This window comes from Pantherophis guttatus, chromosome 4, assembly GCF_059756535.1.
Source record: "Pantherophis guttatus breed Tessera chromosome 4, ASM5975653v1, whole genome shotgun sequence".
Taxonomy (NCBI): domain Eukaryota; kingdom Metazoa; phylum Chordata; class Lepidosauria; order Squamata; family Colubridae; genus Pantherophis; species Pantherophis guttatus.
In genome coordinates this window covers 32,414,120-32,442,109 of record NC_142066.1, presented here as the reverse complement: position 1 = coordinate 32,442,109, position 27,990 = coordinate 32,414,120, and the positions used below count along the sequence as shown (strand labels likewise).

At 40.5% G+C, this 27,990-nt stretch overlaps 2 protein-coding genes across 8 annotated transcripts; one reads left to right on the top strand and one right to left on the bottom strand.

The window, feature by feature from the left end:
* Nucleotides 1–181: 181 nt before the first annotated feature.
* LOC117669157 (uncharacterized) lies at nucleotides 182–10,263 on the bottom strand. 7 transcript variants are annotated; one of them, XM_034423379.2, is made up of 9 exons: nucleotides 9,956–10,247; nucleotides 6,989–7,066; nucleotides 4,813–5,031; nucleotides 4,549–4,682; nucleotides 4,355–4,409; nucleotides 4,138–4,276; nucleotides 762–2,380; nucleotides 495–682; nucleotides 182–395 (listed from the first exon to the last, which is right to left on the bottom strand). In XM_034423379.2, exons 3-9 carry the CDS (start codon nucleotides 4,855–4,857, stop codon nucleotides 332–334), a joined length of 2,244 nt encoding a protein of 747 aa, XP_034279270.1. In that variant the 5' UTR covers nucleotides 4,858–5,031; nucleotides 6,989–7,066; nucleotides 9,956–10,247; the 3' UTR covers nucleotides 182–331. The 7 variants fall into 7 exon arrangements, with proteins under 7 accessions (XP_034279270.1, XP_060548741.1, XP_087748022.1 ...); XM_060692758.2 differs by having other exon boundaries at nucleotides 9,971–10,227; XM_087891896.1 differs by having other exon boundaries at nucleotides 4,813–5,002; nucleotides 9,971–10,184.
* Nucleotides 10,117–27,365, top strand: CLN3 (CLN3 lysosomal/endosomal transmembrane protein, battenin). The gene is made up of 16 exons (XM_034423386.3): nucleotides 10,117–10,382; nucleotides 10,528–10,612; nucleotides 10,704–10,788; nucleotides 11,669–11,771; nucleotides 14,600–14,674; nucleotides 14,771–14,850; nucleotides 15,823–15,908; nucleotides 16,521–16,593; nucleotides 18,026–18,169; nucleotides 19,362–19,492; nucleotides 20,566–20,615; nucleotides 22,281–22,349; nucleotides 22,450–22,505; nucleotides 23,199–23,292; nucleotides 25,500–25,640; nucleotides 26,525–27,365. Exons 2-16 carry the CDS (start codon nucleotides 10,564–10,566, stop codon nucleotides 26,642–26,644), a joined length of 1,356 nt encoding a protein of 451 aa, XP_034279277.2. The 5' UTR covers nucleotides 10,117–10,382; nucleotides 10,528–10,563; the 3' UTR covers nucleotides 26,645–27,365.
* Nucleotides 27,366–27,990: the final 625 nt, after the last annotated feature.

The window sequence follows — 27,990 nt, the reverse complement described above, 5'->3', positions numbered from 1 at the left end:
TTGTTAGGTAGTTTCCACCTAATAACTTTGTTTTTCCAAAGTATGATATGAATAGAATGAAAGCTAAACTGAAGTTCCCCATTTCAGGTGAAGAGATAAAAATATCAGATCTGCTGAGATATTTTAGCAATACTTCTCAGATTTTCTATTCATATGGTACACAATGTTTCCTCACTAACCATTTAATTTAGAATGGACATCTAATTTATTTGGTTTTTAGAGAGAGATGGTGCCTCCATTGCTTTTGAAATTATTGGTTAGGGTGCCTTGATCCAGGATAGAGCCAAAAACATGCAAGTTCATTGCTTGATAAAGCTCTTGAAACCTTAAATCACTTCGGCTTTTGCAGGCGCATCTGAAGTTCAGCCATCATATTGGGGTGCATAGGGCCAAACCTGGGAAAGCAAAATAAATGGGTAGATTAAGACAAAATTCAAGACAACAACACTAATATCTACTATTCAATTACTATTGGATGTGGTTGTGAGATTTACCCAGACAATCTTGGATTTTGTCTCTTTGGTACTTCCAATAAAGCTGGAGCATCTTCAGCCATCTTTGTCTCTTCTGTTGGAACCTCTGCTGATGGCTTTGGTTTCTTCAAGCTGGGTGCTCGTCGAATGGAGCTCTTACGACGTAGCAACACCCGTTCCTTCTGGGCACTGCTATCCAGTGTTGCAACCTGCAGAATAGAGATGGATATGATTACTTCACTCTCCTGACTACTTTCATGCTCCACTTTCCTTTGTAATTATGCTTACATCATGTGGGAAAACTCTGGGTCCAGCCAGGAGGTCTGTATCAAGAGAGGTCGGGTACACCAGGATCTTTGTGGTCTCTCCCAGTTGATTTGACTGGTCTGATGTAGTCTCAGCCACTTCCATCATTTCTACACTAAGACCACAAGTATCTACCAATATCTCAGGCTGTTCTTCCTGGTTATTTTCACACCATTCTTCTCTTATTTGCTGTTCCTGTTTTTCCCTGGTAAAGTTTATCTCATTTTTCACAGATTCCTCTACTTCCTGCTTCAGATTTTCTTCTATCTTTCCTTTCTCAGGTAAATCTCCCTGCTTACAATTTTCCCCCTTTTCCAATTCTGGTGCCTCCCTTTTCTGTTCTATCATAATCTCAGTTTCTTTGGGCTCCCAATATAAACATCTCTCCTTTTCTTCCCCTTCTAATGCCTTTTTCTGGCTTGTTTCCATTTCTACTTTGTCCAGTAGTGGTTGCTGAACTTCTTCGTTCTTTGTTACTATTTCCTTCATTATCTGATGGTCTGCATCCAGCTCTATACCTTCTCCCTGTTCCTCCCCAGATTCTAAACCCTGGGTCTTCACTATTGTAACATTTAGTGCATCATACTGAAGTTCATTAGTCCAAGTGACTCCCTCTAGTTCTCTTTCCTTTTCATCCAGCTTTCTCTCCTTCCCCTCTTCAGCTCCTCCTAAACATTCTTCCAAATTCCAGCTTCTCTCATCTTTCCCTTTCTCTTCTAACATCTTCACCTGGTCTCTTTCGATTTCTGCTGTCACACTTGTTTTTACCTGTTCGTTCCCATCCAGTCTTATATCTTCTCCCTGTTCCTTTTCAACATTTAACTGCTGGTCTCTTGCCATCTTAGCCATCTCCTCCAATCTATCTTGCTGAGTCCCCCTACTCCATGTTGCATCTTCTTGTCCTCTCTGCTTTTCCTCTCTATCCTGTGTCAAGTCTAGGGGCTTTTGCTGAATTCCCTCATTCCACAACCTATTTTCCAACTCTTTCTCCTGATCTTCTGCAATTTTTTCTGCTTCTTCATCCCACAGTTGACTTCTTCCAACTGTTCTTTCTTCTTCAAGCACCTTATCCTCTGCCTGGTTTAGTGCTGCTGTATTTATCTCTCCCTGCGCTTTCTCACCTACCTTTCTTTGTTCCGGCTCAACTTCTAATTGTTGATTATCCATAATCTCAGCCCTCTCTTCCATACTACCTTGAACGATCTCTCCAGTCCACCTTGCCCCTTCAGGCCCTCTTTTTTGTTCTACAGATGCTGCCCAGTTTGGTGCTCCTTGCTCAATCCCTTCAGCTAATACATTTCTGTCTTGTTCTGCTTCATGACTCATCCCTGTCTCTCCTGCCTCTTCCATTTGCCCAAGTTCTCTTCTTTCTGCCAAAGGTTCATCTGGCTTCAATTGACTGCAATATTGACTACAAACTGCATCTGCCAATTCTTCTATCATGTCTTCCTGTGCAACTTCCACCAAAGCAGATTCTTCAGATTTTCTTTGACAGAGTCTCCCGGTCATGGTTGGTGCCTCCAAGGGTGCCTGTTGGATGATGTCTGTCATAGGTGTTGTTGATTCTAGTTCGGGGGTATCACTGAGACACACAGAAGACACTGTGGGGCAAAAATAAGAAAGAATATAATTAATTGATCTTGGGTTTCTCCCCAAGACTGACCATCCAAGAATTTAAAGCAGCTTTCTGCAACTGGGGCTCTGCTCCTTTTATCCATACAGTAGTGTCAATCTTCTGATTTAGTATGGTCAATAAATACTGTCCTAATTAAGTAGAGTATAGAATAAATGTTATTCTATCTCTGGGCATTTAAAAAAAACAGGACAATTGTTTCATATTAGCCTTTCCCAGGCTTTTGCAGCCATGTGTTAGCCTTTAACATAATTCACAGCTAGCATAATAAAAAGCCAGTTAGCTGGAAATTATGGAAGTCAAAAGCCAGCCCAAGAAGAGCCAAAGAGCATACCACAGAGAAGAACAACCAAGGATAGAAATAATCTCTCTCACGTGTTTTTCTTGCTATAAACGGGAAAAAATCCATTTTACCCTTTTCAAGCAAGCTAATACATTCATTTTAAAAAATACACAGCAGAGAGAGAGAAATTTAATATTTTTTTTGTCAAATCACAAGATAATCTGAAATTACAGAGGACCATTTAAAGTCAAATCTTTGTCAGTACAGTAACAACAGAATTATTATCACCTAAACAGGCATACATGCACATACATATACACTGGCCAATATAATTATACATATATAATTTTCAGGATTTTTCAGTGTAAGTTGAATCACATAGCTTGAGAATCAATGACACAGTGGTGAAGAATTTGGACCTAGGAATGGAAACTCAGATTCAAGCCCTTACTTGGCCATGTGGCTCCCTCAGATTTTTTTAAAATCTTAACCTAATTCATCTCCCAGTTTTTGTGTAATGATGAGAGGGAACCTTCATTTCTGATGTCCTGAGCTCTGAGAAAAATATAAATTAAGATAAATATAATGCTAAAGAAAGAGGATACTCCCAGATCCTATTGTTATCTGTGAAGAAACACCATTATGTTGTCTAATCCTTTTCTCTTTAACAGATTGTATATGAGAGTGCTCAGAAAATGATGGGAGAAAAACAACATGAAAAACTGATTACAAGTGAAAACTATGAAATCTAGATCTTCCACTCCTATTAAATTATGCAATGATAAAATAGAATAACAAACTAGTCTAAAAGCATTTGGCCCCTTATTCAAGTCACAGGGATTTGCCAATAAAAGGAGATATATTTTAGTGCATGTGCAAAACTCACAACTGAAAAACAACTTCCTACACACACACACACACGGACAGGAAATATGAGTATACTCTGGGGATTGTGCAAGCTTGTTTTATAACCACATTAGTAGGACAATCTTTCAAGTTCAGAGCCTTTTGAACACATTTGTAAACACTGAAGAAAAATTGTAGGAAAACATTGGCCATTTCTGTTAATACCATGTCTTTACCAGTGTCTCCTCATAATTTAAAAAAGTTAGAGGTGTTTTAATACAACTTTTCATTATATTATCTTTTACTTATGTTAATTTTTCAAACATTTTTAAATGTATAATCTTCCAATTTCTTTAAATGTAATTACTTCACTTTTCATAAATGTTATGTTTTTGCCTGACATAGTTTTTTCCATGAAGAAAGACAGATGCTAGTTTAATTTAATATTACCATCTATGCTGTTGTAAAGTCCATAGGGAAAGAATAATGAAAATCTACTAGCAAAAAAAAAAAAAAAAAATCAGTAGATTTCCTGTTGTGGGAATCTTCCATTCCTCACAATATAGCATCATCAACATTCCAGAAGTTTCAGTCACCTGAGAACTTTTGTCCAGATTCTTCCTGTCCCTCACATCTGTTGGGAAATTTGGAAGATCTGAGAAAGGACTCCATTGCCTGATCACCAGTAACTGCAGTTTCTGATGTTCCTTGGATCTCCTGACTGAATGGGGTTATCTGAAAAGAAAGAACTTCGTTGAAGGAAAGGTAGAGCACAGAAGGATTTTTCTCCACCTCCTCTTAACCAACACCTACCTCCGCTGTGAAAGGATCTTCAGTGACCTTCAATTGCTCCCTTGGAGAAACATCCCTGCAGAAGAAGGCAGGAGGGGAAGGAGAAATAAATCCAATTGCATGTCAGAGATCATTCTACTCCAGAGGTCACTGCACCTCAGAGCTACCAGACAAACTCCAACAGAAACAATTATTCTACATCAGATTCTTGTTACCCGGAGTATGTTGTCTCCACTTCAGAATCATGGTGGCTTCTGCAGTTCTTCATCTCCCTTTCACTTCCTGCCTCTTCTGCTCCTGGATGAGGTTCATTTCCAAAAAGATAAGTAGTGAACGAGGAAACAAAATCCTGAAAATGGGTTGAAGAGAAAGAAACACTGAATATGGACTTCTAGTACAGGAAGCTGGAAAGCCCCCTTAAAATAAGCCAGAGGTTCTGGATCCCTCCGAAGCCTGAGAGATGGCAGGGTTCCACTAACCAAAGCCTGTTGCAGGCTCCCAAAAAGTGATCGAAGATACTCCATTATGCTGCTGGGGTAGCTGGAGAGAAGGTACAGAGTGGCTTCCCCTTCTCCTCAGAGAGGGAAGTTAACGTCACTAAAGTATTTGACCACATCCTTTTCTTCCTTTGCCTTGTAGTTTGCCATAGTTTGTTCTGGCTTTGCATAACTGTGAAAGAAACAAAAGCACACCATATCCTACAGAAACAAGAAACATGTGAACAATCACTCACTATCAAGCACTGTCAAAATCAACCTCAAACTAGAGGAAATGTAATAATCTCCATAAATAATTTCCATAAAGTTGTAACTATATTATTCAAATTAGTTAAACCTTCTTCAAAATCTCCCACAAATAGATGGTTGAAACAATTTTACTTATTTCTTCCTTTTTTCCCCTCTGAAAATTAATGACAACCTTCCCTTATACTGGCTGGGATAAACCTGGTAATAAACCTCTGGCTAAAGCAAAATACACCAAGTTTTATTTTCAACCAGAGAAAGGACTAGTAGCAAATTATCAGTGATCAGAGTTAAACCTGATGAATAATTAATTTTTAGTTTTAATAACATATATGAAATATGTTTGATATGAAGTCGTCAGAGCCCATACAATTGTCTTTACTTTTGACTTTAAAACAAAGAGAACAAATACATACATAGGGGGGAATGCAAAGAACATCTCCAATCATATATCTCAAGTATCATTGATCTTGAAATAACAAACATCTCCTTGTTCCCACTCTTGCAAAAAGAAAATTAAATAAATGGCTGACCTGTGTCCCATAGACACATTTTTTTACCTGTATGCATTTGGCAGTTGAGTGATCATGCTATTCTTAGAAATGGAATGGGACTCTTGCATTATATGACATCACAATGCTGCTTTCGTCACTCTACCCCTTGCCTCGCCCCCTATAACTTGTGAAAGTAAAGCTATTGTGTTAGCGATTGTGAAACCTGTTACTTTTTCCGGTAGCTCTATCATTGCATCTTACTATGGCCACTACTTTTCTTGATTTATTTGTCAAATTTGTAAAGCCACCCAATTCCATAATGGTGTCAGTGGCAATAGACTATTAAATACAAAACATTATTATCACTACCACCATCAACAACAAAAAGATTGACAGCTCATAGAGCAATAGATACATAACTCCCATTTCCTCATATTCCCCTAAAAGGAACCCATCACCTTGCTTATTCCAGGGACAGAGAGAAGCGCCAGGTCTTCAAAGCTTGCATAAACAAAAGCAAGGTAAGGGCCGCACAAATTTTGGGGGGAGATGTTTCAGACACCATGATAGAGAAGACATCTTCCTCAGTCCCATCAGGTGTTACTGTTTACTCAATAATACCTAAAGTATGCCAACTCTATCCAATTCTATAGGATTGGCAGATATCACAGATGGACTCTCAAATAACCAGGCCAGTGGTGGGTTGCTACTGGTTCGCCCTGGATTAGGCAAATCAGTAGCAGCAGTGGGAGGCTCCGCCTACCTGCCCGGATGCTTCTGGGCATGTGCAGACACTGTGTGTGCGCAGAAGTGTTGTGTGTGTGCATGAGTATACATGTGTGCACGAACGAACTGGTAGTAAACTAAATTGAAACCCACTATTGAACCAGGCCATATGCCACAAGCAGTTTTATAGGTGAGAACCAGCATTTTGAATTGCATTTGGAAACTAATGGCAATCAGCAGAGGTCAAAAAGCAGAGATGCTACCTGGGTGTAATGTGAAATGCTCATAACTGCTTGTGCTACTACACTCTAAACAAGCTACAACTTCCAAGTGATCTTCAGAGTTAGGGTCATGTGGACTCTGTTGCAATGGTCCACACAAGAAGTGATTAAAGCCTGAATGACTGTAAGCATGGCCTCCCAGTCCAAGAATGGGCACAATTGGTATACAAAATGAATCTGTGCAAAGGCCAAATAGTAGATGCCATCTGCTATTTGAGCAGAGTGGGCAGTCCACAACAATCCCCAAATTACACACCAGACCAATGGGACATGCAACTTCTTTATTTGGTGCTAAAGCCGGAAAGTCCCCAAATCCAGATAATCCAAATATGACCACACTTGTAAGTAGATCACAAGCTTCCTAACAGACAGGAAGCAGCAGGTGAAGCTAGGCAAAATCACATCAGATACCTGTCCAATTAGCACAGGAGCCGCCCAGGGCTGTCTACTCTCTCCGCTTCTCTTCTCTCTATATACCAATGACTGCATCTGGAGAAGATCCCTCTGTTAAAGTACTGAAGTTTGCAAGTGATACAACAGTGATTAGTTTCATTTGAGACAATGATGAATCTGCATACAGATGGGAAGTTGAACAACTAGCCTTGGGTGTGACCAGAACAATCTTGAACTGAACACACTTAAAACTGTAGAAATGATAGTAGATTTTAGGAGAAGCCCTCCTACACTACCACCATTCATAGTACTAGACAACACAGTATCAACAGTAGAGATCTTCCAGTTTTTAGTTTCTATCATATCTCAGGACTTAAAATGGACGCCTAACATCAAATACGTCATCAAAAAAGCACAACAAAGTATGTTCTTCCTGCACCAACTCAGAAAGCTCAAACTACCCAAGGAGCTGCTGATTCAGTTCTACAGAGGAATTATTGAGTCTGTCATCTGCACCTCTATAACTGTCTGGTTTGGCTCTGCAACCCATCAAGACTTCGACGGATAATTAGAACTGCAGAAAAAACTATTGCTACCAATCTGCCTTCCATTGAGGACCTGTATACTGCACGAGTCAAAAAGAGGGCTGGAAAAATATATACAGACTCGTCACATAAACTGTTTCAACTTCTACTCTCAAAACAACGCTATAGGGCACTGCATGTCAGAACAACTAGGCACGACAGTTCCCCCCCCCCCATGCTATCACTCTACTAAACAACTAATTCCCACAACACTGTCAAACTATCCAGAAAGACAGTATTACCGCCATTAGTCTCATCTTCCCTATTACCTATCTCCTTATCTTCTTATGACTATAACTTTGTTGCTTGTATCTTACAATTTATATTGTTTACTTAGTATCCTAGTATGATTTATGTCAATGGCTTATTTAGTATCCATGACTATCACTAAGTGTTGTATCTAATGTTTTATGATGAATGTATTTTTACAATGACTATGATAATGATCTATCACTATGAGTTTATGTACCGGAGACAAATTCCTTGTGTGTCTAATCACACTTAGCCAATAAAGAATTCTATATCCATAGGCATTCAGTCTCACAAGGGTTGAGCTGTTCCTTCCCATTCAGACCCCAACTACCTCTAGGCACTGGATTAGGACCTTGATATAGATTGGGGATAGTGGTGGAAAAATTCTGAACATTGCATACAGAAGATACAAACTCCAGGAACACAATGAATTTCCGAGGGATGGGGGGGGGGAGAGAGAGAAGTACAGATTCCTGCCAACATACTGGATTTGCAGAACTGCAGCGATTCATAATAAAATTCCAATGTAGTTGTGGTTTCTTGTAAATGAAAAGAGACAGAAATAGATTGACTCAGTTCAAGACAATGACATTGTAAGATCAGATCCAGAGCTGGTCCCAAAACAGTGTTGTATTATTGGATGGAAAAGTACACAATATTATTGAGAAAGAAGAAATGGTTTCAGAATTGAGTAAATTACAGGAAGAATGGCTGAACTTTTGTGGAATGCATTATTCTGAGTTCATTGGTAAGGCAGTGGATTTTTTCTGGCATAAGTGTCTTGTTTAATTGACCTCTGGAAAAGTACCAAGAGTAGTTGGTAGACTATAAGGCTGATCTCAGTTCAAAAACCACCAAGTAATACCAATTATATTGTGAAAAGAATGAGACAGTACTAAATATTTCAATTTATATAGCTTCCATGTGGCTCTGGGCAACTAAGATAGGGTTAAAAACATTAATTATGACAACAATTTATAAAAACACATGGTAAAAGCATATCTACATGAACACCCTGTGAATTTGAATACCCCTAATTATTTTTAGGATACTTAAAAGCATGTCTACTGGCATTTGGAATTGGTTAGAACAGGGGTCTCCAACCGTAGCCACTTTAAGCCTGGAGGACTTAAATTCCCAGAATTCTGGGAGTTGAAGTCTTCCAGGCTTAAAGTGGCCACAGTTGGAGACCCCTGGGTTAGAGTAGAGTGTCCACTTCAGTATTGGGAAGGCTGGTAATCCTCTTTTACAAAAGATATTATTCCTATTTATGCGCATACAGCCATAACTGTTTATTAATTATCCCATTGTTTATGGATATTATAGCTGAGTCATTGTTTATTAAAACTGAGGTGGCTCTCGGTTTCACCTTAAACTGATGTGAGACCTTGTTTACAATAACATCAAGAAGATTTTTTTCTTGAACAGGTTACTTCAACCTAGATTGGACTTTATGGATTGCATTTTTATCCTGTGTTTCTCCTAAAAACATACAATGGATTATGTGTCATTAAGTCATTTTCAGCTCCTAGCAACCACATAGGTAGATTTTATCCATGGCAATCTTTCAAATCTTCCAAAAGACCACCATTACTGAATCCATCTACCTTGCTGGTTGTCCTCTTTTTTTCTTTCCTTCTACCTTTCCCAGCATTAGAGCCTTTTCTGGAGAGCTTGATCTTTGCTTGATGTGTCCAAAATAAGATAACTTGAGCCTGATTATTTGTGCCACGAGTGAGAATTCTGAGTTGATTTATTTGATGATGCATTTGCTTTGCGTTCTCAGGAGTCTTCTCCAACAGTCAGGTTCAAAAGTGTCAATATTCTTCCTATCCTACTTCTTGTAAGACTAACTTTCACTTCCAGAGTGTCAGAGGGAATACCTTGACAGCTTGTATGATTCTGATCTAAAAATCCCAAATCAGCCAGTAAGTTTCAGGCTGAGTGGAATTTAACTCAGACTTTCCATAATATAACACATTACACTCACTACACCAGAGAGAAGCTACTGTTTCAGCGTGCCTTTGAGGCTTTATAGCAATTCCATAATGATGATTTGTATTGCAAACCAGGTTTGCATACTTTTACACCTCTCCCCGCCCTTCACCACTTTGAAAGCCCCCCAAAAACAACTATAGCGAAAACCTACATTGAGGAAACTCACATCCTTTCACCGCCACGCATCTTTTAGGGTGAATAAACAGGCATGCGGCATGTAAGGCTCGGGCAAACTTGTTTAAAAGCATCAGCATCTGCAGGAATTCCTGGATAGCAGAACACCCCCCCCCCGGTCTTTTAAACAACATTAACGGGGGTTTCACGGGGTCTTTCCAATGCAGCCATCCTGCGCCTACCGGAGCGCGCAACCGGCTTTCCTTGGTCCTCCCGTGCGCGCTCTCGGCTTCGCCATTGACAGCAAAACCCAGCTGAGGACGTTGCGTGGCAGGAGGAAGTGGTATCAAACCAGGAAGTAGGAGCTGCAGGAGGGTTACTGTGCCTAAGACTTCGATTTCCAGTTTCTCCAATCTTCTGCCCCCAGATTTGCAGAGAAGCCTAATCGAAACGTTTTCTTAAAGGTAGCGGGGCAGCTTTAGCCAGCGGGATGAACGGGACGGGGTGGGGCGCGCACAAGCCAGAGGGAGCATCTCAGTGCATCCCTGAAAGTCCCAAAGTTAGTTGTGCATTCATGCTCCTCCTCTTCCTTCCCCTTTTTAATTGTAGGTGATCCCTCTGGTGCCCTGATTTCTGCCTCCTGCCATGGGGCACGCGGGGGGTAGATGGCAGGAAGCCTCGGATGATTCTGAGGGTAAGTCCGTTCTCATGTTCAGATTTCCCCCCTTTCTCCCCTGGTGTCTCCTCAGTTCTGACCACTATGTTTATTCTCTCCCCACAAACAGAGGAAGATGAAGGTGTGGCTCTGTCTGCAGAGTCCGAAGCCACCCTGGATGCCTGCAGCCAGCTGAGAAACAATGCAGGCTTCTGGTGAATTCCTTTACGCTGCTTCTTTGGTTCAAGGAGATACAGGATGTTCAGTATCACACCTTCAATTGCTACTACACATAGTACCTCTTTCATCTTTATTGTTGTGTGAAAACTAGCTTCTTTTTCATGTTGTAGCACATCAGCTTATGCACTTCTGCCTTGTATCCACATTTATTTTCTGAGTATCTTTTCTACAAACTTGATATTTTTATGCATCCTCTTCCAGTTAGACTGGGTTGCCCTCCTATTTGTTTGCAGCGCACTTTGTACAACTAGTTACATGCATTATGTTGCATTCATCAGAGCTTTGGGGAATTTTGAATGTGGTGATAGTGTTTTATATAGTCTGAAAAAACGAGTGATGCAACAAACATAGCTAAACTGATCTCGATCTAATCAGTATTTGAACCCTGCTTACATGCATCTGAGCTCTGTTATGAAAGAAAGAGGGGCCTGTAATTACAATTTAAAAAATCTATAATACAATAAAAAATGATAACAGTGATACGGTTCACACTATGGTAAAGCATAGTTGACTTAGTACTTTAAAAAGCCACCATTGATTGGATCTATTGCAACCAAGTTTATACAGTAAAGCAGTGTTTCTCAACCTAAGCAACTTTAAGATATGTGAACTTCAGCTCCCAGAATTCCCCAGTCCACTATGCTGACTGGGAAATTCTGGGAGCTGAAGTCCACACATCTTAAAGTTGCTGAGGTTAAAAAAACACTGCAGTAACCACAATATTTGGGATTATACAGTCCAGTAAACCAAAACTAAGTATCTATTCTATAGTTTAACACATTTTAGGAACCCAAACACTGATGTATGTATATGTGGTAACCTCCATGTTGCTTCCTAAATTATCCCCTCATACAGGCTGCTTGGTCTCTGCAACAATTTTGCTTATGTAGTGATGTTGAGTGCAGCCCATGACATCCTCAGCCATCAGAAGGTGCCAGAGCATAATGGGACTGGACCGGTGAGCGTGCAAGGAAGAAGACTGTGTGTATATTTGTGTAAAAGCAGAATAAGGAACAGGTCAAGAGAAAATGTCAGTTATAGGAAGAAATAAATATGTAGAAAACAAGTACAAGGAAAAAAATTGTATGAAAAAAAAAGGAAGTACACAAATGTGAAATGAAGCAGAACTGCTTATCTGTGCACTTTTTCTCCCATTAGTTTCAACCAGTTGAGCCAATAGCCAGAGATTGAGAAGGCTGCAGTTCATTTGATTAGATTATCTATCTATGTGGTAGAAAATACATTTTTGTTGAATTTGGCAGGGATGTCTTAGCAGAGAGCCATTTGACATTGATTATCTGAGTCAATAAGTCCTTGACTTTCAACCATTTGTTTAGCGTCCATTCAAAGTTACAATGGCACTGAAAAAAGTGACAGCTGTCCTCACACTTACAACCTTCACAGTATTCCCACACTTACATGATCAGAATTTAGGCACTTGGCAACCAGCATATATTTATGAGGGTTGCAGCATCCCAGGGTCATGTGATTGTCATTTCTGACCTTCCCAGTTGGCTTCCCACAAGCAAACTGGGGGAAACTGGATTTCCATAACAACTGCAGTGATTTACTTAACAGTTGTGGCTGTTGTAAGATTGTAAGACTGAGTGTGACTTGCTTAATGACTGCTTTGCTTAGCAACAGAAATTCTGGTCCTATTTGCAGTTGTAAGTCGAGCCTTACCTGCAGAGGTAGGTTCCACTTACCTTTACTATCAGTTCGCAGTGGGAGCACATGCACAGATCACCCATGATGATGTCGTGGCGGGTGGGTGGAGGCTCCCACCAGTTTTACTACCGGTTCCATAGACCTATAATGAGCTGGGAGCAACCTACCACTGATTATCTGTAGTAAACACAGCAAGCTTGGAGTGGAGGCACTATGTGAAAGATGGTCATGAGGGACTGCTGGAATTTTTTATATTCTATATCTTCTTAAAATGCACTCATGCAACATTCAGAAAGATATAATTCAGAGCTTCCAGTGATATTATCCATAGAATCCTCCCTCCCTCATATTTTTTTGTACTACAGTATCTAGACACTCTAGTACAGGGGTCTCCAACCTTGGCAACTTTAAGCCTGGAGGACTTCAACTCCCAGAATTCCCCAGCCAGGAGTTGAAGTCCACCAGGCTTAAAGTTGCCAAGGTTGGAGACCCCTGCTCTATATATGTATGCATGTACCGTACATACAGGTAGTCCTCAGTTTATGACCACAGTTGAGCCCAAAATTTCTGTTGTTAAGTAAGATATTTGTTAAGTGAGTTTTGCCCCATTTTATGACTTTTCTTACCACAATTATCTAGTTAATGACTGCAGATAGTAAGTTAGTAACCCAGTTGTCGCATAACCTTGGGACACTGCATTGATCATAAATATGAACCAGTTGCCAAGCATCAGAGTTTTGATCACATGGTCATGGGAACGCTGCAAAGTCTGTAAATGTGAAAAATGGTCCATAAGTCCCTTTTTTCAGTACCATTGTAACTCCGAACGGTCACTAAATGAACTGTTGTAAGTCGAGGACTACTTGTATTTATATATACATATTTAAACATGTCATTCTGACCCAGCCTCAGCAAGTAATGATAATCCTCTTACTCGTGAGTAAACACAATCCCCTTTTTCAAACAGGGTAGGAATAGTCTTTTATTCATAAGGATCAACAAAAAACAAAACATAATTAGTCCCAACAGACTTGATCCTGGCCTAGAAATCAAATTGCTTGTTGTATCCTAAAAAAGAACAGTTGTCTCTGACAACCGGCCACTCCCAAACCCGTACTATTTACTTCCTAGCCAGGGAGGGCCTGGCTAGTGTCCATGTCTGCTTCTCCTTGAGAGCCGGCTTATTGTTTTCCTTTGCTCTACTCTCCTTACCTCTCTGTGCATACACACATCTGGGATGGGTCCCATCTGTTCCTCCACCTCACTCAGCTCAGGCCCTGTAGCCGAGACAGCTGCCTCTCCACCTGGGGGAGGCCCTGGCTCTGCCTCTGTCTCTGATGCTGTTTCCTTATCAGAGCCTTCCAGGCCCAGGCTCTCCCTCAACCTCCTCTTCATCTGACTCTGCAGCAGAGGTAGAATTCAGCCAATTCTGTCCGGTTTGGGCAAACTGGTAGTGGCGACTGTGGGAGGCCCAGATGTAATGTGCGAGGACTGCACATGTGTGGAAGGCCATGCACATGTGCAGACAAACTGGTAGGGAAGGTACCCTGTTTTCCCCGAAAATAAGACATCCCCTGATAATAAGCCCAATCGGGCATGCCTAAATAAATAAATAAATAAATAAATAAATAAATAAATAAATAAATAAATATTTTCAAGGAGGGCTTATTTTCGGTGGGACGCTAAAATAAGCTCCCACCGAAAATAAGCCCTCCTTGAAAATATTTAAACGCAGCGCTGGAAATCAGGTAAGACAGCAATAGGAACCCCATCTTGCTCCACGCACCCCAAAATAATAAGACCTCCCCGAAAATAAGACCAAGCGCTTATTTCGGGGTTCAGAAAAAATATAAGACAGGGTCTTATTTTCGGGGAAACATGGTAAGTGAATCCTACCTCTGCTCTGCAGCTAGCTCTGCTGGCAGCCAATGGGCCACAACATATGTTGACCTTTTGAGACTGTTAGATGTAATGAGATTTTAGAGTGTTGATCAGAGATTTGCTGATTTCATGGAACTTTGCTCAGTAAACACACACAGCAGCCACAGCCTGCAAGCACCATACAGGTTGCTGATCCCACACCTGAGTTTTGCTTCCCGTCTTTTGCTTTCCACTCAGATCCCCCCCAGTGCTTCTCCAGAGAATACCACCACTAATACTTCTCGGTATGATTGCAACACCATTTCGACTGGGGTAAGTGTAAAGGCCAGATCAGGCAGGGAAAGGAGTGAGGTACTTTTGAGGTTTTGATACCAATTACAATTTATTTATTTTTTGCATCCTGTATAGGCAGTACTGCTGGCAGACATTTTGCCAACTCTCTTCATCAAGTTCAGTGCTCCTTTTTGCATCCACTTGTTTCCATATGGGTAAGTTTGCACTGGTGCAAAATAATTAGCATATCATTGCAGATAAGAGAATGGAACGTATTTTTATTTATTATTATTTCTTAGATTTTTTTTACCCTGCCATTACTTTTATAAGTAACTCAAGGCTTCTTCCTCCTTTTTTCCACATAACAACAACCCTCTGAAGTGAGTTGGGCTAAGAGAGAATGACTGGCCCAAAGTCACCCAGCTGGTTTTCATACCTAAGGCAGGACTAGAACTCACAGTCTCCTAGTTCCTAGCCAGCATTTTAAGGACTACATATTACACCTGAACTCCTAATGGAAACTTTCTTTACATTAAAAAAATATTCTTGATGTATGGGAAAAGCTGTCCAATTTTGTCATGCTTTGCATTCAAAAGGATCAGTGTCTTGGGCTTTCTTTTCCAACCTGGCCATATCTACTGGTAGTAGGAATAAAGGTATTTCAGCATACATGGAAGTCAATATCTATTGCAGTGTTTCTCAACCTTGGCAACTTTTCGATGTGTGGATTTCAACTTCCAGAATTCTCCAGCCAGAAATTAGCTTGGGAATTCTGGGAGCTGAAGTCCACATACCTTAAATGTGCCGAGTTTGAGAAACACTTCTCTAGAGAACGTTGACCTATTGTTATGACTTGCTTGTACAGGGGTTACATTTGCCTTTACATTTACATGTGCTTATAGGTGCTTTTTTCCTATTGGAGAAAGCTATATGTTCATATCAAGATAAGAAATTAGTGGAATTAGGAAATTTTAGCCAAGGAGAAAGGAAAATGCATTCATATAAGAAATTGTTTATTGCCTGGTAGTTTGTTCTAATCCTCTTCTTTCTTTCTTTCTTTCTTTCTTTCTTTCTTTCTTTCTTTCTTTCTTTCTTTCTTTCTTCTTTCTTTCTTTCTTTCTTTCTTTCTTTCTTTCTTTCTTTCTTTCTTTCTTTCTCCCTCTCTCCTCCTCTCCTCTCCTCCACAGCTTGCGTGTTGCCATTTGTGTCACCTCAGCTTGGGGCAGCTTTTTACTAGTGGCCTTCTCCACCAGCACAACACAAAGCCTCCTGGGTGAGTATCATTTTCACATGTGTATAATCTTAAAACAGATGATTATTCAAATTTTGAAGGAAACAGGTGTGTTTGCCATTCAGCTCAGCCATTGGTTTTCAACACCAAAGTCCTTTTGCCTATATTTATAACCAAATGCAACTGACTTAGCTTTGATCCATCAACAACCGTAATTTACTTGTCCTGATATGCCAGAATTGCGGTTTATCATAACTGGTTTATCGTGTCATTACTTGCTACCCATCCAAAGTAAAAAATAAACATGGTTGGAGAAATCATAAAGTCTATATAATATTCCTTTAAAAGGGAGTGTGGATATGGAACAGAATATAATAGAGAAGGGAAAACCTGACTGGAATTCCAAGTAGAAGTATTCCTTCTGGAAGGCAAAATAAATATTCAGTAAAATACATGTATATTTTAAATAATTCTGCTAAAGTTCTAAAGTTGTAAAACTTGCACAGAGATGAACATATTGTATACAACTGATAGATTTGTGACAGAAGAAATTAGGCCCAGTCCTGATCTGCCTTCTGCACAGTTGAGAGATTTGATAACAAGAGAACAGGTTGCTTACATGTGATGTCTCCTTTTTCCCCCTCACCGCTATAGGTGTTGTGCTTGCCAGTATATCATCTGGTCTTGGTGAAATAACATTCCTTGCACTCACATCATTTTTCAACAGGTAAACATCGAGAAGGGTAATTGCAGGATTTGGATGGTGGATGACACTTTACAAAAGGGTTAGGTGTGGCACCTGCTTCTTAACAAATTAGTTTTTGTTGCTGAGATGTCCAGCTTTTCTGGGCCCATAGATCCAACTGGAAATCTGAGAAACTCATGGGCACCACCTTTACAAAGTGATGGTCATGAGAGCCAGCCTTGTTGTAAGATTAAGTAACTTCCTAAAAAAAACCAAGTGTGAAGGCAGAAACTGGATTTGGAATCCCAAAGTCAAATCATATATTCTCACTGACAAAACTGAAAAAGAAAAGTGTTAATGGTCCCAAAAATGCAGCCCCTCACCCCACCCTCCTAGCAAATAGATACAACTGTCTCCACACACATAAACACAGTATATCCTGTGTGGTGTTTTTGGTCATGCTGACCATTTGACTAATTTTGTCCTTACTGTATTAATTCCCCTCAGATATTAGATTTTATTCTGTGGGATTCAAACCCTTTACTAAGAATTGATCTCATGGATCTTTGCTTATATGTTTATATATAACTTTACGAGTATCCAGGTTTGGTAATCAGAAATTGCAGGAAGAGATATCTAGCAGCCATCAAAATATGTACCAAATAGATAGTTTATAAAAACATCAGAACAGACTGTATATAGTCAAAACTATTTCCCCTTTCAAAAACATAATTATTCAAACTAGGATACATATAATGAACCAAGCAAAATAATTCTTGCTAACCGGCTGGGCAGGCTGTGTAACAGAGTTCAGAGGTCATTGCCCAATCTTAGTTTTTCTCTTTGAAGAAAGTTTTATGCTTAATTGGGCCCAGAAACATTTGGTGGGAAGGAAGAGGGAGGAACAGTTATAAATTAGCTTTGCAGCCACCAGAACTCAGTATTTTTTTTATTAACGTGACTGGATTCACATGTGCTTTGATGTTAAGCTGAACTGCTGAGACTGTTAAATTCATTTCTGCATGTTAATAGGTGATGTTTTATTTGCCTTAATACTGACTCTGTTAATATTTAAAGAAGATAGATGAATTGTACTAAGAAGTAGTCTGGTTGGAAAGCAGTTTTAAGATGTGTATTTTTCTCTGGAAAAAATAAGCTGTATGTATCCAACCTACTTAGGTTGAGTTTAAAAATGTGAATTAGAGATTGTTCTTATTGGCTAGCACCTGGGTAATACCAACATATGCTCATGAGAAATAATGAGCAGCTTTTGACTTAAAAACTACTTTAGTAAAGCATGAGCATCTCAAAGTATTGTACACATATGCATCATTTTAAAATGATGTCTAATGCCAAACAATCCCATATTTTTCTTGCTTACAAGAACTGCAGTTAGATTGGAGGTGATTATGTGGAAGTTGTATATCAAAAGCTCTCTAACTCATGTTGTTTCCTTTACTTCTCTTTCCACAAGTGCTATGGTGTCTGCCTGGTCATCTGGAACAGGTGGGGCTGGCTTGATTGGGGCCCTTTCCTACCTCGGGTTGACACAGGCAGGCCTGACTCCGCAGGATACTCTCCTCTTTATGACCATTGTTCCTGTTATCATGCTGGCCAGGTGAGGTCTAAGAATGGGGCTTGCAAAGAGAGCCTCATGAAGATGCAAAAAAGGAGAGGAGATACACATCAAGAAGAAAAATTGAGAGCCAATTTGGTCTAGTGGTGAAGGGACCAGGCTAGAAGCCAGGAGACTGTGAGTTGTAGTCTCACCTTAGCCAGCCACTCTCTCTCAGCCCACTCACCTCACAGGGTTGTTGTTGTGGGGAAAATAGGAAGAGGAAAGAATATTTATGGAAATAATAAAGGTGGGCAATGAATGAATGAATGAATGAATGAATGATGGTGGCTTGGAGAGCATAAAATGAAGCAAGAAGCAGGGTATTGATTGTATATGAAATGTATGAATGTGCTGCACTTTGGACTGAGAGTCAAAAAAATGCTTTGAAGCAGGGATGGGCACCCATGTCACACTTGGCAGCAGCTGTAATGGGCTGTGAGAATAATCTTGAGAGACAGGAGGAAGAGCCACAATCTAGACAACATCTGATAAATCAAATCTAAATCCCAACCAGGAATGTAACTGGAGAAAAGTCTCAGAATTAATCCTCCCTAGTTTTGTATAACATAAAAGTAGAAGCAGAAGAGGCGCATTCTGACTTGCAAAATTCTGTTACTATAATCTTATAATAAAATTAGTTTTGGTGTTCATAATTTGGATTTCTTGGTCTAGACTGCCTTGAAACACTGACAACAATCTTGCCTTAATTCCTCTATTGTTGCTACTGAAGTGTTCTTTTTCTTGCTCTTCCATCCTTGCTTCCTTACTTCCTTGCTTCCTTCCTTCCCTCCCTCCCTCCCTCCCTCCCTCCCTCTTTCTTTCTTTCTTTCTTTCTTTCTTTCTTTCTTTCTTTCTTTCTTTCTTTCTTTCTTTCTTTCTTTCTTTCTTTCTTTCTTATTTATATTTCATGTTTCTGGACCTCCCATTGCCCTCAAGGAGAGGCACTGGATAAAGTTTGTTTTTTAAACATTTGTTTTTTATATGTGACATTAGTCACAAAAAGGATCCTTTGCATTGTTTGAGCTGGCGAGAATAGTAACAATAAGTGAACAATCTGATAAAATCTTAAAGTAATATGTTCTTGCTAGCCAGAAGCAAGCTATGCTTTATTTTGGGGATAATAACTGTAATATCAACCTGGCGAGAACCTGTTACGGCCCATGACCATCTCCCTGCTTTTCCACCCCCATAGCTATTGCTTCCTGCTGGCTCCCCCTCCCCAAGCCCCTCGCTGTGGTTGGGGAGTCTGCAAGCCAAAATCACCACGTGCCCCTTCTGTGATTCAACAGCCTCTTCTCGGCGACAGGTTGACACTCCCTCAAAGTAAGTGACTTTTGTGTGAATGACTTCCCTGACCTCAGAAGAGGAAAGCATGTTCCATTAATGCATGTTCTTTTCTTTAAACCTTTTTTCTCTGAAAAATGCTTTTGCTGCATCCTTCACTGCGATGCCCTCTGCTCAGGACAAAGGCAGGAATGATTTTATCGCAGGTCATCTTTTCTATTAATTACGGGCAGACTGCATTATGAAGCCTCTTTTGAAGGGCCTGCTCGGTGCCCCCAATGTTTGGAAGAGGAGTTGTAGTTGTAGAGAGGGCGTGGTCGGCATCGGGCGATACGGTGTGGATTCTGGAACTCCAGAAGAGCACCGATATCCCAGCCGATTTTGGGGATCCCTAGGAATCATAGCTGTCTTGTAGGGACAGTGAAGAAAGATTATGAAACCTCTTTTGAAGGGCCTGCTCGGTGCCCCCAATGTTTGGACGGGGAGTTGTAGGTTTTAAGACACAACACAGGGGTGGGAGGTACTAAACCTTTGTTGCTTAGAGCAACTATTACTTTCCTTAAAGCCCCCATGTTCCAAATAAAACCAAACACAGAGACTCCTTGAATTGCGACCATAATGGAGCCTGCCCATCAGAATTGTAATTTGTGATGGTCGTAAAACGAGTTGGTCACGTGACCAACCCAATTTTCTGGTCTTTCTTTGCAGCAGTCATTAAGTGAATCAGTTTGGTTGTTAAGCAAACATGGTCATTAAGCAAATCACTGGTTTGTGATGGGCGCGGTTTTGCTGAAAACTGGAAATAAATGATGATTTTTGAAGATGCTTCAAGCAGCTGTAAATACAACTTAGTTGCCAAGCGCCCAAGATGTGGTCATATCATCGAGGGGCAGCAGAACTTCAAACCCAGTTCATAATTTCCCCTCCCCCCAAATAGATCTATCAGAAGTTCAGTCACTATGCAATTGGTCGTAAGTCAATGCTAACTCAGTTAACATCAGGTCAATCTCTGGCTGTGTGCCTCCCCGCAGCTTTGTGTGTTTCTGGAATACTTCTCAGAGGAAAACACAATGTCATCTTTATAATTTCAATTGCTCTCTTCCCTCCTCCAGTGACACAAAAACCTCAGCTCACCTTGCAGGAAAAAGAACAGGTGGCCAAGGTAAGAAGCCTCCTCAGAGAAGGTAGGAAGAACTTTTTGAGCTGTGCAAGTATAAATATGTTCCTGTTGGTGGTTAAGTGGGGATCAATCTTAAGTGTGCCTAGGAAACAATTGATATGTGTAGCGGTGCTAGGAGGATCTCTTCTAAGAATATTGTGTAGCTATTTAAATTTTTCTTAATAGATTTTCTCTGGGAAGAGGTGGATTAAAAACATGGCAGCAAAAGACAAGAAGAAAGAACATTACTTAAATAAATATTTTAAATATTAGTGAATAAGGTAGAGCAGTTGTACAGTAAAAGCCTAGAAGTATCTTAAATTTGAAAAAGAGGATTAAAAAAAAACAGGTAGAGGCCTGGGCACCTGAAAGAAAAATGTTTCCCAGGTATGTTACCTGCTGCTGGACTAGGAGTAGAAAGACTGAAGTTTTATTTCACTTTCTGTCATGGAAACTCCTTAAGTGAATTTGGATCACTTGTTTTCTCTCAGCTCAATTTACTCACAGGCATGTAATTATGAGGAAAAATATGAGGAGAGAAAGCCCCATGTATTCCCCTTTCAATCCTAAATGAAAAAAGAGATATATGTTTAATAATAAATAGAGACTGGATCAAAACACATTTTGGGAACAATAGGTGGACAATATACAAATCATTGTGTATTAACTTCTAGTGGAAATCGACCATTAATACATTTCTTGCCTTTCAAACTCATGTTTTTTCAATGATACCTTTAATTTATACACTTTCCCATATTTCTTTCATCAAAAATACTTAAGCTATGATGCTTTATTATAGTTTATTGTTGCAACCTTCTGTGATAACATATGCTGCAATGTTCTACAGGTGCATCATGCATATTGTAACCTTCGTGCACACAAGGCTTAGTTTACAATAAAAATAAATAATGTTCTTTACTAAGATTATAACTCTGAAGTGCATCTGTTTCTATTAACCCAGAGTTGGGTGCTATACCAATTTAATTCAACTTTCTCTATGGTCTGTATTACATGAGTATATTCTCCCTGGAACTTCAAATAATCCACGTAATTTGGTACTTTAAGATAGAGGTAGTCCTTGACTTAAAACCATTCATTTAGTGACCATTCAAAGTTACAAGAGCAATGAAAAAGTGACATGCCCAATTTTCATACTGTTGCAACATCAGATTGGTCATGTGATCAGAATTCAGATGCTTGCACCTATCGTATGTTTATGACAGTTGCAGTGTCTTCGTGGTTAGGTAATCACTTTTTGTGACCTTCTGACAAGAAACGTCAATGGGGATTCACTTAACAACCATTTTACTAGTTTAATAATTGCAGTAATTCACTTAACAACGGTGGCAAGAAAGGTAATAAAATGTGGCAAAACTCACTTGATAATTGTCTTGTTTAACAATGGAAATTTTAGGCTCAATTGTGGTTGTACGTTGAGGACTACCTGTACTTTTTGGCTTTAATTTTGTAATACTTTAATTTATAAGAATTTTCAGGAGCAGTTCTTGTGTTCTGCATGTTATTTATATGCAGATATTCTCACAAAGTACGATATTTCCAGATTATGGTTAGGTAGATGATGGTGTTACTTGTAGGAAGAACGGCCTGATAGTTTCTTAAACCATTTGGCTGTTTACACAATGAACTTGTTCGCTTTGTCTCTTTCAGGGTCTTTTGAAATACCTCATCCCTTTGTCCGTGGTGTATTTTGCCGAATACTTCATTAACCAGGGTCTGGTGAGTGGAATGGGTACTCATTCCTTTATTGGTGGTGGATGCTGGTTCATTTTCTGGCTTTTTCTTTTTAACATTGACTCTCTGCCTTGTTTTTTCCCAGTTTGAACTGTTGTATTTTCAAAACACAACTTTAAATCATCCCGAACAATATCGCTGGTAAGTGGGAACGTGACAAAGTGGCTACTTTTTGCTTAGTGCTTTCCAGATGTTAGACTGTAACTGCCATTAGCCTCATCCAACACTGCTGAACATATCTGGATGTTACTTGGTAGAGAAAAAATGAATTGCTAGCTGAGTGAGAAAGGTTGATAGGCTAGAAAAAAGGTACAATAATCCTAGACTTATAAACATTTGTTTAGCTACAGTTCGAAGTGACAACAGCAGTGGAAAATCAGTTACAACCAGTCATTTCACCTAACAACCATTGTAGCATCACTATGGTCACCGGATCAAAATTTGGGCCCTTGGCAACCATCATATATGTATGATCAGTCATGTGATCGCAATTTGCAACCTTCCCAGCCAGCCTCGGACAAACAAAGTCAATAGGAAAGCTGGATTTGCTTAACAACTGAGTAATTCACTTAACAACTCCAGTTCTTCATTTAACAAATGTGGCAAAAATCATTTGTAAAATCCAGTGTAACTCATTTAACAATCGCTTTGCTTAGTAACAGAAACTCTGGTCCCAATTGTGGTCACAAGTCAAGGACTACCTATAGATGTGAAAACTCTTGTGCTACATCTAGATAATGTTTTAATATTTACAATTAGTATATTCATATATAGCAGTAACAATTTAACCAACCATATTGTGGTTTAAGCCTAATTCTTACTGTCTTTTCACAGGTATCAGATGCTCTATCAGGCAGGGGTTTTTATTTCCCGTTCCTCTGCCAGCTGTATACGGATCCGAAAGATATGGCTTCTGGCTATATTGCAGGTAAAAAATTCCCCTCATCAATGTTACTCCTTCTCCGTTTAATGATTCCTTCCCATCTGCTTAAAACAGGTCCTTTCTTGATTGTAAGATTTATTCCACTCCTCCCACTTGCTTTGTATCTATGTATTAGAATTATTTGCATTTGGCCTACTTTCATAGACTCAAGGTGGTTTACATCAGACAAACAAATAAAAATAACAAAATCTGACCACCGTAAACAATTCATTCTATTAACATCATAAATAGCTGTCAAAATTAACCAAGAGGGATTCATCAGGGGCATAAGCTGCTAATATGTGCGAAAGTATTTGATTTTAAAAACCTGAGAGACTGATTAAAAACAAAAAAGAACCAGTGAGCCTCTATTTCAGGGTTGTCAAACTCAATTTCATTGAGGGCCACATCAGGGTTGTGTTTGATCTTGGGGGTGGGGGGGTTGGAGTGTGTGTGTGGCCAAGGTGGGAGTGGCCAGCTTGATGTCACTCATGTTGGGGGCGCCTGTGGCAGCCCGAGCACTCCGCCAGCAAAAGCAGGCTCCCGAGCTCTGTTTCCGGCTGTGACAGCCTCTGTCATGCCCCTGTTGGAGTCTGAATCTGAAGGGGAAGAGGAACAGCTGACAGAGAGTGATAGAGTGGATCTGTTGGCTGTGGAAGAAATTGGGGAAGTGCAAAGTCAGGCTGGGCAGAGCAGGGGAGAGGTAGAACAAGGGAGACGGGGTTTGTTGTGGTCCACCAGCAACCTGCGGACCTGGCAGCAGAGTCGGACAATGAGTAGGCTGGGGAGGACAATGGGCCAGTCCTGGAGTCAGGGGACGCATTGTAAGCCGCATTGTAAGCCACCCTGAGTCTCTGGAGAAGGGCGGCATATAAATCAAATTTAAAAAGTGGGGGGGAAGGCCTGGACGAGGGCTCTGAGTCGGAGGCAGAGATAGGGCCAGGGCCATCTGGGAGCGATGCGTGGACTCCGGAGCCTCCAGAGGCGGACAGCAGAGAGGCAGAGGAACAGGAGGAGCCTGTTCCTAGTGCACACATGCGAAGAGCTGCCAGAAAGCAAGAGCAGCTGAAGCAAAAAGGATAACTCGGGAGTAAGGCCAGAAGATGATTGGCACTCCCATAAGGCTTAAAAGAGCAGCAATGAGCCGTTGGGTTCTTTGTAGAAAAACAGCGTTGATTCGAGTGCTTCTTGTCAGTGTCTCTTGAACTTTGTGGGGGTTTTGCCAAGAAAAGCCTTTGGCAGGTTGCCAAAGACATCAAAGGTTGGTAATAAGGCCGACGGTCTGGTTATGAAGAATTTGTTTTGGACTAATAAAATTTATTTTTAATAAAATGAGTTTGTTCAGGACTGAATTGTGTTTGGTAATCACTACTTGGGCCTCGGTCACAACAGGGTTCAGATGAAGACCAAGGCCCACCCCCTCCTTATCTTAGGCAGCGCAGGGAGGAACAGAGAAGAGAGCAACGTGGGTTGAATGGCTTACGAGGGAGGAAAGCGACCCGATCCTCTTTACAAGGCACAGCTGCTGATGGAGTTTAAAAGGAGAGGCAAATGGGAGGGGCGGTTGTTGGGAAATAAACGCTGAGTTTGTGTTCGCTGCTTTATCTGAGTTCCTGGCATCCTCCCAACTGGTTTGATTTACTGCCATGCTACTTCACTTTTGGAATTCCCTCTTTTACTTGTCCTGCCGGATTAATTACCTTGTCTTGTCTTGTTGGATTTTTAGTTGAAAGTTTTCTGTTTACAACATTTGGAGCTGAAGTATTATCATCCAAAGACTATTGCAGATTGGTGGAAGAGCTCTCTCCAGGCCGGAGAGTTGAAAGGGACACTGGGGGCACAGTTGGTGATAATAAAGGGACTCATATTGGTTCTCCGGCTGTGTGCCTTTGTGTCACACCCCGGGTCATCACAACCTCCTGCAACCCTCTGCCAGTAAAACGGAGCTCAGGAGAGCCACATGCGGCCCTCTTGAGCTCCGTTTTCTCTGGCAGAGGCACCATGGACTGGTCCCTAACTGTTTCCAGGGTGGCCCCATGGGCCAGATCTAAGAACCCCATGGTTCGGATCTGGCCCACGGGCCTTGAGTTTGACACCCCTGCTCTATTCGAATAATTTCTGACCTGCCACTGTAAACTATTTCTTGCCTATGATTTGGCTTCCAGAAAATTGCTACTGTTTTACCAAGCTAATTTTCTTCTGTTCTCCTCTAGTGCCTGAATATGGTGTTTCTCCTGTTTGCCGTGACCTACATGTTTTTACCCAGTATCTATGTGGTTTTCGTGCTGATATTGTATGAGGGATTGCTGGGAGGAGCTGGCTATGTGAACACTTTCCATTGTGTCAGTGAAGAGGTGAGTTTGAGGGAAGAAGCAAGAGGTGGGATTGGAAGGATGGAAGATCAGTCATATGTTGGGTGGATAGAGGAGAGCATCTCATGCTCAAATGTGTAGAACAAATAAACATCCTGTGATATTGCATTGCCCTTTTTTCATAGTCCTTGGCATCCTGCTGACCATAATATCTTAACACTGGCCAGAGAGTGTCCACATCACCGCACCCCATTTTAAGTAGGAAACACATCAAAATTGTAGCACAGGCTCTAAATATAGCCTTTTACAATTAACCACCCTTCAAAGTAGCTTCCCAGATCTAGTCTGTTTGATAGGGGCATTTTTCATCAGCTGGCCAAAGAAGGATAAGTTGTTGCTCTTGACCAGAAGGTTACTTCCACCTAGAATAAAAGATGGGATCATTATAAGAATTTGCAGGGCTTCTCTGCAAACAAACTCAATGGTCCTCTTTGACCCATATAGGATAAAACAAGTATTTTGATAACTTGTTTTGGAAATGGGGAGAACTGGGCATTTCAGCTAGGGGACAATCCTCAAATTGGAAGGGATGGTTAATTTTTTTTTGCAGACTTTGATATTTGGCTATCCAACTTCTGTTTCAATACTTTCAATGAACGTAATTCTTCCAGCAATCACTTGTACAAAATACTAGCATCTATGGTTGGCTTCATATAGACTAAGCCACGGTTTGTTAAAAATAAACTAGAGTGGCCTGGTTCACATCTTATGCTAAGCCCTAGTCAATCACACCATGTAAGAACAGTAATGTAAAAAAGCCAGAAGGAAGCTGTGTAATACACTTTGTAGAGAGACCAGAAACCCACATGTAGTGTCATGGCAGAGAAATATGATCCCCACCCCCTCTCCTCTTTTCTTCAATGCAGAGCAAACCGGAACATCGAGAATTTGCCATGGGAGTAGCTTGCATAGCTGATACTTTGGGCATCTCACTCTCAGGAGCCATTGCCATCCCTGTCCACAACTATTTCTGTCACCTGCCTTGAAGTCTGTTTTCCAGAGGGATCAACAGTTGTCTTGGCATACTACACCTTTGCTCTTCAGTAGGCTGATACCCATTTGTACGGAGGGGAAACTCCTGGGTGTTATTAGTATTGGCTGACCTCCAAGCACAAGAAAAAAGGAGTATCAGAAGCTGCTAGGGATTTATTCTCTTGGCTTAATTTCCTGAACATTCTGATTTGGGAAATTAGATGGTTTTAATAAGCCCAGCTGAGATTGTGTTCTTTCCTCTTCACATTGCATAGGTTTTAGCAGGGTTAAAGGGTGAAAACACACTTGCTGTTGGATGGAATCATGTTATAGAGTTCTCAAAGGTATTATACTTTTAATGGAGAACAAAGTGAAGTGGAAACATTTCAAAAGATGCCTCTCTACATAACTGGATTCAAAGGGAGGGAAAAGAGATGCTATGTTTTATTCATAAGTGAGTATGTTAGAAATCAGATGCTCATGGAAAAGATAATATTGTATGATCTGCTTCTTTCTGAAGTTAATCAGTAAGCCAGGCCTTGGAAAACTGTTAGTGTTGCTAAATGATTATCCTATATCAGAGTACGATAAAAGTTGGTAAATTGACATTTGTGGACTTCTGTGATTATTTGAAATGACTGAGACAAAAATTGGAAATAGAGATTGGAATTATAGGCAGAAGTTACAAGAGAGAAAATGCCAGCTAAATAGTAAATAAAACTATTCTCCAACTGGTTGCTGGATTGTTGTGATTAATAAGGATAGAGTTGGGCTAATTTTTTCTAACGTGAATGACTGAATTCTCAGAGATACAGTCCAATCTTTCTTCAAGACACTGTGGTAGAACTGACATTGAAGTTTCTCTCTAAGGTAACCACCCTTTATACTCCAAAGAGTATTTAGCTTCCAGAAAATGTAATGGTTCCTTTGGTAGCAGCTTCCCCGTTCTTTTGTCCACTCTCAGAATTAGCTATGATTTGTAGTTGTCACTTTACAGTAGTGCCCCCCAAACTTTTGAGTGCCAGGGGACAATTCTGTGGAGAGTGTTTCTTTCTGGGCAGGGAGGCGTGATTTTGTGCGCTGCCTGGATGTGGCATGTGCATGAACGGGGCTTCGCTTGCTTGAGTGGCCTGGTTCCTGGCTGGCCATGGTCCGGTGATGGTCTGTGGCCCAGGCGTTGGGGACTCTACTGGAAACATAGGCCAAACATCCATCATCTAAAAACAACAGCAAAAAGACAGGCCAATGGAGATTGATGAAATTTCCCCATGGTTGTTTCCCCAGAACATTTTGAAATAATATTGCAGTGATTGATGTCATTACAGCTAGTCCTTGAATTACAACAATTCATTTAGTGACT

Bases quoted from the DNA above. Each gene is read 5' to 3' on its own strand.
- LOC117669157 (XM_034423380.2), bottom strand. From the start codon at position 4,857: ATGGAGTATCTTCGATCACTTTTTGGGAGCCTGCAACAGGCTTTG. The intron at 4,410-4,548 runs GTAACAAGAATC...CTTCTTCTGCAG, and splicing joins GTGGAGACAACATACTCCGG to GGATGTTTCTCCAAGGGAGC. The intron at 683-761 runs GTAAGCATAATT...TCTATTCTGCAG, and splicing joins CCAGAGTTTTCCCACATGAT to GTTGCAACACTGGATAGCAG.
- CLN3 (XM_034423386.3), top strand. From the start codon at position 10,564: ATGGGGCACGCGGGGGGTAGATGGCAGGAAGCCTCGGATGATTCTGAG. The intron at 14,851-15,822 runs GTAAGTTTGCAC...TCTCCTCCACAG, and splicing joins ATCCACTTGTTTCCATATGG to CTTGCGTGTTGCCATTTGTG. The intron at 15,909-16,520 runs GTGAGTATCATT...TCACCGCTATAG, and splicing joins CACAACACAAAGCCTCCTGG to GTGTTGTGCTTGCCAGTATA.